At 42.6% G+C, this 12,667-nt stretch overlaps 1 protein-coding gene across 1 annotated transcript in view; it reads right to left on the bottom strand.

The window, feature by feature from the left end:
• Positions 1 to 12,667, bottom strand: part of eva1aa (eva-1 homolog A, regulator of programmed cell death a) — a 113,852-nt gene that overhangs the window by 63,440 nt on the left and 37,745 nt on the right. Inside the window, exon 4 of the mRNA XM_078173860.1 lies at positions 9,873 to 10,025. Coding sequence (XP_078029986.1) covers positions 9,873 to 10,025 — 153 coding nt within the window. The remainder of the gene's footprint in view (positions 1 to 9,872; positions 10,026 to 12,667) is intronic.

Below are 12,667 nucleotides of genomic sequence, written 5' to 3'. Positions count from 1 at the left end.
CAGTATTTTATGTTCCACCTCGTGAACTTCAGTGACATGCCGAACTGAGGTGAGTGAGGTGAAGAGTGCTAATAAAGTTTGGAAAACCGTCCCGCTGAGTCTTGTGGGAATGTGGATGGGCCGGGGTTCCACGTGGATGCCTCCCACGGGCCCCCACGGTTCATCTAACCCCTAAAGACAACACAAGGAGATGAGCCTTTGAAAGTGGACACTGGGCTCTCGCACTGTCTGCCAAGGTGGGCCTCAAAGACAGACAGAGAGATCAGAAAGGTTGGTTAAAGCTTGGCTCACACGTTAACAGGCCATGATGAATTATGGCACAGGTCAAAGGGTAAATGTCCCAGTCAGGAAGTGAAAGAGGGCAAATCAGTGGTCATGCACAGTGTCAACATTCACTGTGCAGTCCAGTCTTATTGGATTACAACAATCAGAATTAATTGTGTCGTAGTAATGATTGTGTTTGCAGTGAAACCAGATAAAAGATCAGCGTCTGTCCACTCAGACACTGTTTGAAGGGGCAACCGGACACTCCCCAGCTGGAGCCGACACACTGGAATTCCTGACCAGGATGTAGTGAGGTGGGAGACTGTGGGAACCAGTGAGTGTAACTGGATCACCAGTAAGACACCTCAAAGGTTAGACAGTTCCCACTGTCACTTAAAACTGGACGGGATTCACTGACAGCAACTGATGAGGTTAATTCTCTGTGTCCTGAGTGATTTCAGGAAACTTATGTTGAAGAGTAATATCAAGATACTGTTGGCACTGCTCAGCAGGAGTGTCTCCAAAGTGCTGAAGTCAGTTGTTATGTTGGTACATTCAGACACTCCTCTCTTTTTGCTTATTTAGTGCAGTAGAAACATGTCTGATACACGCCTGCATCAGCTTCCACCATAAAAGAATACAATACAAACCAATGGAAAGTTATGGCTGAGCAGCCTTGCATCACCAGCTGATCTGCATCCTGAGGACAGGAGTGAAGCAGCATTGTATAATCTGAACCAGTGAAGCACTGAATGTAAGCTCTCGGCTGATAATCCTCTTCTCTTGTCAGACAATCTACACAACCTGATTATATCTGAGTGCCTATAGGCCTTAGAGTTTAAAAGGTGTAGACCGAGATCAAGGCTGCAACTAACAGGCATCATTTTCTCGATTAAATGAATAATTTAAATGCCCGAAAATGGTGAAAAATGCACGTTATAATTCACCACAACCCAAGGAGATGTATCTACGTTGCTTGTTTTATTCAATCAACAGTCGCCAAACCCAAAGGTGTTCAGTTTACTATCATATATGACAAACAAAAAACATCAAATACTCATCTGACAAGCTGGAACCAGAAAATACTTGGCATTTTTGCATGAAAAATTACTTACTAGTCAGTCCAACTTTAATTAAGGTACGACTGCCTATTTCAAATCAACAGAAATGAACATTCAGACAGTGCTTACCTGCCAAAAGCATTCATCCCATGCTAGATTTGCCACAGTTAAAAGACATACACATTATTTTCATGACAAAATCATCATCACTTTCACCAACTTTCGTCAAGTTAAGTTTATTCATTACAGGATAACTTTGGTATTTTTCAACCTGGACCCCATTTTTCCATGTTCCCATGTTTTTGTCTCCAAGTGATTAATGGAACAACGCTTTTTTAAACTAGTCCAGTATTGAGCGAAACAGGCCGCAATGCAACGACTCAGAGTACATGCTCACCGTCAATTTACGTCTACTTAAAGTGCTTGTTTTTGCCACTGAAAGGCTCAGATAGTTATTCCAAGTGTCTGACAACATTCTGGAATGGAACCCTACAGATATAAACATTTTTGGTAAAGAGTAAGATCCATTTTGTTGCACCAAAAACAGCCCCGAAATCACTAAAAAGCCACCAGACTCCATTAAAATAAACAGTAATTTTATTATTGTAAAACACACTTCGAAAGAAGTGTCGAAAAGTCGAAAGAAACAAATTAAAACTCACAAAACCCACCCCGATTCATCTTTCCGCTGTTCCAACAATCACCAACTCTGGTTTGGTTGAAACAAACCTTTAATGCACCCAGTTAGATGTGACAATATGCTGACTCTATACATGCTAAAATTACTGTTTATTCAAATGGAGTCTGGTGGGTTTGGTGATAACGATTTTAGGGCTGTTTCTGGTTAAACAGAAAGGATACTACCCTTTACCAAAAAGGCCTATCTCAGTAGGGATCTTTCCATAATGTTGTCAGACACTTATATGAACAATCTGAGCCTGCCAGTGACAAAAACAAACACTTTTAGTGGACGTACATTGACGGTGCGAATATGCCCCAGGTGGTTACACTGCAGCCTGTTTTGCTGCTGCTGCCGGCTGCAGCTGTCTCACTCAATACTGGACCAGTTTCAAAAACTGTTGTTCCCATTAATAACTTAGACACAAAAACATGGGAAATGTCGAAAAATACCTAGGGTACCCTTTAACTCTGTCACAATGACTTCAAATGTGTGCAGATCCGTCAAAGTGTCTGTATATCAGTGTCTATGTGCAGATGCTGCAGCACAGTGACCTCCTGCTCTGCCTGCTGTGCTTTAATTTGCTCTCCCTCAGTCCTTTCCTTCCCAGAGGGCTCGTTTGAACTGGTGTGCCACGCTGAAAACTTTCCTCTCTGACGAGCAAGTCCACTGACAGACAGGTCCCCATTAGCTGCAGCTTTGATTCCCTGACTGGGTGATTAGTTGCGCAGGGGGTAGAGGGGGAGTTCGGAGACAGATAGAGACTTCTAGAGACAAGAGGATGGAGACATTTATTCTTTGTCCGCTGGCTCTCTGTACACGCACACACACATTTCTGCGCAGTTTAAAAGAGCATTCCTCAGGGTCTGACCTCCTCTGGCTCTCATTAGCGGCTTTAATACGGACAGACAGGCATACAACAGTCCTCTCTCTCTGTCTCACACACTCAGAGGCATGAGTAAACCCTGATACCTCTAACCTTTACCCTCAACCACCTCCGAGCCTGTGCACCCAACCTCTGGCCTCCATACGCCCAACAAGGACAGGCCTATGGTTCAGAAGAGAAGGTCCACAGTCAAGAGCGAGGCGACTTAGGGAAAGGGAGGAGCTTCCTGGACAAACGCACACACTTATCCGCACTCATGACCCAAACAAGAATACCCAAAGGCATAACTTTCCTTTAAATGACCCATGGTTGATCACCCACACCTTCTTGAAGTTACTGACACCTGGTCAAACGGAGCATTTCTAGATTGAGAAACCTTCCGCTAATGTCTTCTGTCTTGCTTCTGAAGTGTGTGTTTATGAGCTGCCCTGTACCAGCAGCATCCTTCTGTTGCTAAGCTCCATTTGTCACATCAGTCATCTGTCGTACATCTTACTTTCTGCTTGCTTGAAACCAGCATCAGCCTTGGATTGTGTCCAGTCTTCCCACTTGCACAGAATTATTCTAACATGATGGCATAATTTTCAAAATGCAACAGCGTGACAATATGTAAAATAGTAGCTGCTGTGTGTTGAGATGGCTGCTGTTGAGTTTCACTTGTCAGAGACCATTTTAATTAAGACTGATGTAGGGGGAGTGTGTCGTGGGCGGGTATGCGTAGGGGGACTGAAGGACTGTCAAACATACCCATCCACACATACATGCACAAGCAAAGACGCATAGCGCAACCGTTCCCAGAAAATTCTCACCATGACACTCCATAACAATCCTCCAGGTTTTCCACCCACGCACACCTTTCCTGGAATTTCCAAGACAATAGGCGGACAAAAAAGTACTCATCTCCCCTTCTGCTCTGACTCACCTGTATCATTTGATAGGGAGGCTTAACTCATTGTTGTGGGATTAGAAGTCTTTTTGTCGTAAAATGGACCTGCACACGCTAAGTGCTTCCCATAAAAGCCATTAATGAATACGAGACCGCTCCCACACACACACACTTACTGTAAAAGTTCTATTCACTGTGGCAGGATTTGATGTTACTGTAACATGTAACAGAGTGAGTTCAAGAATCACAGCAGAACGCCTGCCGAGACTTCTCTCGTAAGCTCTCGATTGTAAGCTGATAGCAGCTGATTTCACGAGTCAGAGGTACGAAAACAGTCAACCCTGACATCATGTTACTTCATATATTCATGTTACTTCATATATTCAAACACCACATCCAATCAGCTGTGAGACTTTCCCCTAAACCTTCTACGAAGCTGATATCAAGGGAAAACATGCATCAGGGATGTTATTTTGGAGAAGTTTAGGAAAAACTACCAAGAACGAAGTGACTGAAACAGACTATCGGACAGGAATGTATATAATCTAATCTCGTCCCAAACAACTCTGACTTCCTGCTGCTTATCTGCTCCGTGTGCATCAAAGTCAGACAGAGATGCAGATAGAGTTACAGTGAAGCGGCTCACACCCGAACAACTGGAACAGGCGTCCAGAAGCCAAATGTTAAATTTGACCTGCAGCTGTGTGTGCTCAGCCTTTGAAAAAGCTTTTAAAAGCTACTGTGATCACATGAGACACCAACCGGCCTGTGCTTACATCTCGTCTGAAGCACATACTCAAAAGTGAAAGCGCAGTGGCCTTCAAAAAAAAAAAAAAAAAAAAAAAAAAAAGAAGTAGTCAGAGACCCTGCATGCCAAGCACGGGGGGCTATTTAGATGTCAAGAGGTGTGTGTGATGGTAATGGGGCAGATGAGAGAGGAGGGCTGAAGCAGGCCCCTTTGCTTTGAGGATCCTCCATCGCCGCCAAGACCTGTCCAACTCCACCACTCCCACCCCACCCTAAAACCGAGGAACAGACAAGATCAAAGAGGTCTTGCTTTTGTGCGCACATGCCTGTGTATGCACTTGTGTTTGTCTGTTATGCTTTTCAAGGGCGTTGGATTCGACAAGCAACCAGATAGCAGCTCTCTACAGCAGAATTCACAAGCTAAATACGGTTTGAAGACTAAAAAAGTCACTCCAGAAGATGGTTGGTTTCAGACAATGTCGACAACAAGCCAGAGAGAGAAATCAACCTCTATTTGGCAGGTTGTTGGTGTTGACTTGCGACCAGAAATAGAAGACGTAAGGAGATTGTTTGCAGGGAAAAATAACAAAAAATAAATAGTGTACAAGCAATCCCCTGCTGGTGCTACTGTCTTTCTGACACTAAGCATAGTTCACCTGGGCAGGTGCAGCCAGATGTGTGAGTTCACCGGTCGACCTCACACCTCAGGCAGCGCTGAGGCTGCCAGGCCGGTGCGGTTAAGGAGATTACTATAACCTACCTTCTTGGCACGTTCAAACACACATTTAAAGAGACATGAAATCAAAATAGCTTCAAAACAAACATGCGCATAATGCAACTGCCAAGCCAGAGATTATTCATACATGCAGAGCCACAAACACACACACACACACACACACACACACACACACGCAAGGTCAAAAAGAGGGGAGAAAAGCGTTTTAAAATAATCAACGGTGTGTGTCTGAGCTGTCACTCAAGACACCCTCACTTCCTGCTCCTGGTGACATGGGAGCCACATCAAAGATGAGGCTGACAGGGGAAGTCCCACCAGGGCACTGCTAGACTGTCTGGGACAGCCTGAGGGGATGTTTGCGGGTGGTTGGAGTGTGTGTGTGTGTGTGATAGAGAGATAGAAAAACATGCTGTACAATGGGTGAACAGGAACAACAAGGCATTTGTACAGTTGTACAGTTTGGGTAAATATACACATGGTTAACATGTGATTTGAAAGTAAACTGGTCATTCTTCAATTTTTTTTTTGTTATTTTTAGATAACAAAATGCACAATATAATTTTTTTTAAAAATTTGTACATTCAAAGCTGTTTGGAAATGACAGCCAATAAACATATTTCTGATGTAACACCACGGGGCTAACCTGTCCTACAGCCACGTGCTCTCCTGTCACATGACTCCATGAAATAAAATTTTGTACAATGTGGTTCCCATATCGTCAAATATCGTCAGCGCTAAATACCGATGCATAAAGGTACCTTTCACGTGTTGACGCAGGGGCCAAAATGCTGAAGTCTTCAAATACCGACACTTTATCAGTAGACGTCCACGGTTCTGGACCCACAAGGGAATCTTTTGTGGCGTTATAAAATGTGCTGGCAACTACTGTAGTATTAAGAGCCAGAAAGTCCTTCCAGAAAGGGTGGGAGGGGAAATGGATGGTTCAAACAAACACCAGATTTTCACCTGGGAACCCACTGTTCATTTCCAGTGTTAAACCAAAAGTCAAGGGAGTTATTTTAACAACTATGTAGTATGCTGGTATGTGTAGCATGCTACAGTATATGTCACATGACATTACATTATGTTGGTAACAGCTGTATTTTAAGCCAAGCCATGATGTTTTTTTTTCTGAACCTTACCACCTGCTTTTGTTGCCTAAACTTAAGGAAATAAATGTAAAAACAAAGTGTTTTAAGTACATTGTAAGTTCATTTTGAAAAAGACTATGCATGTAATGAGTAGAAACTGCACATTTCCTGTGAAAATGGAAGTGTATTTTGAAAGACATACTACATGTAAAGACATAAAATACGTATATCTCTCACAACACGACACATTTAATTAAAATGAGCATTTATGTTTCAATTGTATTTGGAATTAACATTAGATCAATATTAAATTCAAAGTTAAGCAGGGTTAAATGCCCAAAATCTGGCCCAGGGGCAATATAAATATAGTAAAAACCACACATCAAAGGATATTTTAATATAATAAAAATAATGACTCATATATCATTACATTTTTGTATGCCCCTTTTGGTGTCAAGTGAGTGTGACACAAATAAAAAACAAGATGTATTTTCATTTTTCCTATTTCCTAAATCCCGTTCATTGAAGAATCACCCGAACACAACTTCTCCTCTGGTCTAATCTGGCCTTTGTACAACTGTAACAGTAGAGTCCATTTTCCATCAATACTGGGAGAACTCGGTTACTGTATTTAATCCAGAGTCTGAAACCAGATATCAGACCAGCCCTGTCTCACCGACCTGTCGCACATTCCTGGTCCACCTGCATGCGGAGGACTAAGGCTGAGGTTGCTTCAAAGCAGCCCTCGATGCTCATATAGTATACAATAGCACACACACACAGACTCATACACACTCACACAATGCCATTCTTTACATCTGTCTCTGATTACCCGAGGACTGACGCCTGTGTCAGCCTTTCGACCCCATCCTGTCACCTTTGTCAAAAAGGCAACACACACAAACACACTTCAGGGCACGTCTGTGGTGCATTGTTTGAATCGTGGATCAAGACGAATGATATTTCGCCTTCCTTCACAACTTTTCTAACACACACACACACACACACACACACACACACACAAACACACACACCAGTTAACTTACACCTGCTCGGGCTACTTATTCACAAGCGCAAACATCAGTGTACATTTCCGTCTAAACATTAACCAAACAAAGGCACCGCAGAATGAAGCGGAATAAATAAGCTGCCAAGACAAGAGGCCAGGGCCACCACAGTAGCTACGGTTTTACTAATACTTGTCATGGATCCAAGCTTAGAATCATTAACATTCCCCTAAACAAGGGTGAGAGTACATCTGGATATCCCATGCACTCACACATGCACACACACAAACACATACATACTTGGAGGGAACTCAATACTGTCCCTTTTCTACGGGCCAAACTCTACGCTTTGGATGACGGAGACACCTGATCTACATTCCAGCCCAATTCCCCTGGCAATGTGTGAGTGCATGTTTGTGTCTACCTGAGCTTGAGTGGTGGTTTTATATATCTCAGCATGCTTTCATAATAACAAGATAGAAAAATGCTAAATGGTGATATGTGTCTAAAAGTTATAAATCACAGTGGGACAGTGTAAACAGTTGACATCAGTGATGGGTGTGGCAGGGCAGCATTTGCTCTAGAGCCTCTGAGGTGAAGAAGCTGTAGAGGAAATTGTAATATCTACCAAACCACAACAGCATCTCGAGGCAATATCACCCAAGTCAAAGAAAATTAATGAAGGAGGCATTCAACAGGAGTTATGAGCCTGGCAGCGTTCGTAGTTGTCTTTGTGGTTCAGAGGTGCTCGAGTCCTGACGCGTAAAACTCATCAATAAAAATGTTTCATTTTCCCCATCTGCTGGATGCATAATGACGCCTGGTATCCTGTTTGGCTCAGACAAATCAGGGCAAAAAGGCACAAATCAAAGCGTCAGAGTGACCTGAAGATCCACTCTACCAAATCATTAATATGTATGAGAGCATTAACAGGACAAGGAGACTCATTTTAACATCATGCAAACGCCATCAAACTCAATCTGCATTCCCAGCTTGTGCCTTCATGTAAGAAATCTCATTTCTCTCCCGAACTCAGACTGACCCCAAGACTGATACTATGAAAAGAGTGAATGATAATGTCAAACAGTATTGATGTTAATATGATTATAACCCCTTGCCCGCCCTCTTAAGGAAAGGCCACTACAAAACAGCACCCTAGGACCTGATAGGAACACAGTTTCTTGCTGCATAAAATCCATCACGAAGTTTATGTTTTAAGTCCTTACTAAGTTCTTAGTAAATGTTAGCAAGTAATTACTATGTTAGCTGAGTGTGCTAAGTAATGTGTGGTAACTACTAGATAACTACGAGCTATTACTTAAGCAATATCACACGAGAGGGAGTGATGTTGTACTGTATATCGTCACGGCTGTGATTCGGTCACGTCACGACCTTTTATACAACAGTTCAACAACAGTTTAAACAGCAATGCTGAGTAAGGAAATGTTAACAAAAGGTGATAAAATAAATTATTTAAGTATGTTATGTAGCTCTGCAAAAAAAAAAAAACAGTTCCCCAGTCTGTTGCCAGGCAACGCAGCACACACGCCAGGAAGGTCCCAGTGATGTTATACACTATATCAGCACTCACGGAATACCTCTCGTCCGATCAAATTACTCGGTCGGAACTAACTGTTGTATAATACTCGCTAACATTTATGAAGCTCTTAATAAAAGTTAGCAAGTTGTTACATCGCTCAGTCTACTCAGTAACATGTGTTTAATACTAGCTAACTACTAGTTATTACTACTAGATAACATTTACTAAGTTCTTAGTAAATGCAACTAGTAGCTCCTAAGTTAACTAAGTCCACTAACAAATGTGTGGTTACTACTCGCTAACTTCTAGTTATTACCTGTTAGCTAGTAGGTGCTTTGTTAGCTGAGTCTACTAAATAATGTATGGTAACTACTGGATAATTACTAGCTTACATTTACAAAGTTCTCAAAAAATGTTAGCAAGTAGTTACTATGCTCAGTATTCTAAGTAATGTATGGTAACTGCTAACTACTAGCTGTTACTCCTAGCTAACATTTACTAAGTTTTAAGTAAATGTTAGCTAGTAGGTACTACGTTAGCTGAGTCTACTAAGTAATGCGTGGTAACTGCTAACTACTTGCTGTTACTAACTTACTAGCTAACAATTTCTAAGTAAATGTTAGCTAGTAGGTACTACGTTAGCTCAGTATTCCAAGTAATGTATGGTAACTGCTAGATAACTACTAGCTATTACTACTAGCTTACATTTACTAAGTTCTTAGTAAAGCCCATAAGGGATAAGCTAAACTGATCTTTGCTTTATTTAGCCTATGTACATAGAGAAATATATAAATATAACCTTACTACTAATTCTGTTTATAATGATGTCATGAACATATGTTTTGTAATTCGAGGTACCAGTATGTTATTTTTCTGAAATGTATATTAAAATCTTCCTAGTTGACATCATAAACATGATTTTGAATTGTCAGGTTGCAACTTGTCGACCATATTTTACAATTTAAGGTGCCTCACCTACTGACGGGGCCCTCCTGTGGTGCAGGGGACACTCCAGGGTGCCCTGTTGAGTTCGGCCAAACATGGCGGAGTAGACAGCGATCTGCATACCCCGTTTGCAACTCAGCCTCATCCTCTCCTCCTCACAGACCACCTTACTCTTATACTCGTCTGGAGATAGAGGGACAGAGAGGATACAGATGTGTTAGCAATAATAAAAAACAAAAACCAAAAGACCAGTTTTATAACCAAAAGAACTGTATACAATATCAAGAATATCCTTAAGCTGTTAATCAAACATCTGTAGAGCAGCTTTTAATGAGCGAAGAAATCAGAGGACAGACAAAAGGCTTCATTCTGTGTGAACAGGCAGAAACAGAGCCAGAGTTGCTCAGTGGACATGTAGAGCCATGCAGAGGCATTCCTCACACACATCCAGCCACAGTGACCTGTGACAGCCAGAGCAGCTCCACTGGCCAGCAAATAAAAACACAACAGCCGCCGTTCCTACATCCATGAGGGGAGTGGAACAGGAATGCAGAAAGAAGAGAGAGGAAGAAAGCAGATAAAAGGGGCAGGACCTGCTTCGTTATATCTCCTGGTGATGGATTCACTCTTGTTCGCTCTCGCTCCCTCCCTTTCTCCTTCACTTCCTCTCTCCTCCATCCACCTCTCCTTTCAGAGGCAGTGACACCTGCCCGTTGCACCTCACTAACACCCCATGCGGCCTTTCTCTCTTCCCCCGAGAAGTCATTGGTTAAGTGACAGTGAACAAAAGAGCTGTTGATTGGCCCCGGGGTCCGGTGGAGAAAGAAAAAGTGGGGAGGGCAAGGGGATCAGTGGATTAATGCCCACTTCTGGTCACTCTAGTGTGAACTGCTGCACAGCTCAGTGCAGCTCGGCTCAGCACTGCACTGAGCCGTGAATGGAGAGTAGAATCTGGGTGGGATTATTGCACTGTTGTGGCTCCCCTCTGGAGTGATACTCTTAGCTTCCTGGCTCACAGTGAGAGGGAAGGAGTGGGATAAAGGGAGAGGCACGCACAGAGTTTTTTCTTTTTCTTTAAATGGAGCAGGGAAGGCTGGGAGGTAAACTGAAATAGCACTGCCAATTTTAAAAGATACAGTTGGCAAACTATATCTTAAATATCAAATGCAATGAATGAAGTTTTGCCTGCACTGAAAAAACCTGATATAACTTATTCCTCCATTGTTTTCCCACAAAAACACATCAATGAGCCGCACTGTTGCACTGAGTGACATGTTCCTTAATTTCGACAAACAGGGGCACTGTGGTTTTTGAGTCAACTCCACATACAACATCCTGATGCTGTAAATACTTACTAGTGCACCCAATGTGTATTTATCCACGGCTGAAAATAGTCCCCAACAAATACACTGTTTACTCCAGTTTGAGTTACATTTGTTAAAAACTACAGTGCCCAGCTGTTTCAAGAAATTACTTGGCCTTTTGAAACCCTTATATTTGTGACCCATTGTTTAAGATTTACCACTTCAGGAGGAACCAGTAGGTTAAGAGCTAAGTGCAACAGGCGGAGTGAGAAAGTCCGAAAGTATTGAGGCAGACTAACACATTGTTGATTTGGTCTCTTCATAAGATTTGTTGACAATAAGAAAAATATATATCTTGCAATGACCTGGTTCTGTATGCAACATTCAGAGAATTAATATGGCATCAAACAACTTGCTATGTAAAGACATAGTGGAGTAATGTCATCCTAAACAGAGAACCAAGTCAAGCTCCTTCCATGAGTGTTGAAATTCGAGCTTCTCTGTTGTTTGTTGTGGTAGAGGGTCCGGCTGTTTTTGCATGTTTGTGCATATGAGTCCCTGCGTGTATCCCATTGGCCAGGTAATTGTTGCTGCTCTGCACTGTGCTGACCCTTCGCTATATCCCGCCCCCGGACGCAGACTGGCTAATCGTAACGTAGCAACAGGCCCGCTCAGACCAGGGTCCGACAAAAACACAGCTGTGCTCCATTGACTCTAATGCAGTCGTTTCAGATTTCCCTCATTTTCAGGCTGGTTTTGTGGATTTGGAGCTAAATGTTGTGTCTGGGGCACATTGTGTATTAATGATACTCGTTACCTGGAGAGGTTGGAAAAAGATATATGTTTCTTCCCTGTTCCAAAACCAAAATCAAACCCTGAAAAGTGTAGGGTTAGCTAGCTAGCTACTGAAGATATAGCCTACTGAATGTATACACGTGCTGCTTTTGCTTTTTAATGATTATAACAGTGAAAAAAAGACCGATCCTGCTGTACAGGAACCAGTGAAGGGAAGCAGGGAAACTTTGCTGATATTCAACCAGCTCTGTGTCATCACATTGTGCGCAGATGAACGTTGTTTGACTTCCCCTGGAGATCCCTGCCCGTCCAGCAGAGGTCCTGGTGCTCGCAGCAACACGGGGTGAAGCCAAACACAGTTCATCTGCACACACTGTGATGCCACACAGCTGGTTCAATATCAGCAAAGTTTCCCTTTATATTCATTGTCTTCTGTGGCGATCAGCAGCGATGTGGTGGTTCACTTTTACACTGTGATCTGTAGCCTATAGTTCGGCTTTAGCTTCTAACTGTCTTTGTCTTTTTAACCTGTTGTTGCTGCTGAGTCAGTTTGACATCGTGGATATATCCTTCAAACACAGACTGTAGACCCCTCTGTCTGCTTCTCTCTGGAATCACTGTTTCATTTTTACAAAAATATGATAATATTTCTTCAGGGAGTGCAGTTAGTTACAGTGTGGGCTACATGCTTACTGCGACAGCTTGTCAGACCATCACAAGGGACGG

This window comes from Epinephelus lanceolatus, chromosome 13, assembly GCF_041903045.1.
Source record: "Epinephelus lanceolatus isolate andai-2023 chromosome 13, ASM4190304v1, whole genome shotgun sequence".
Classification (NCBI taxonomy): domain Eukaryota; kingdom Metazoa; phylum Chordata; class Actinopteri; order Perciformes; family Serranidae; genus Epinephelus; species Epinephelus lanceolatus.
Note: the sequence above shows the minus strand (reverse complement) of the source record. Positions and strands in the feature narration are given on the sequence as shown.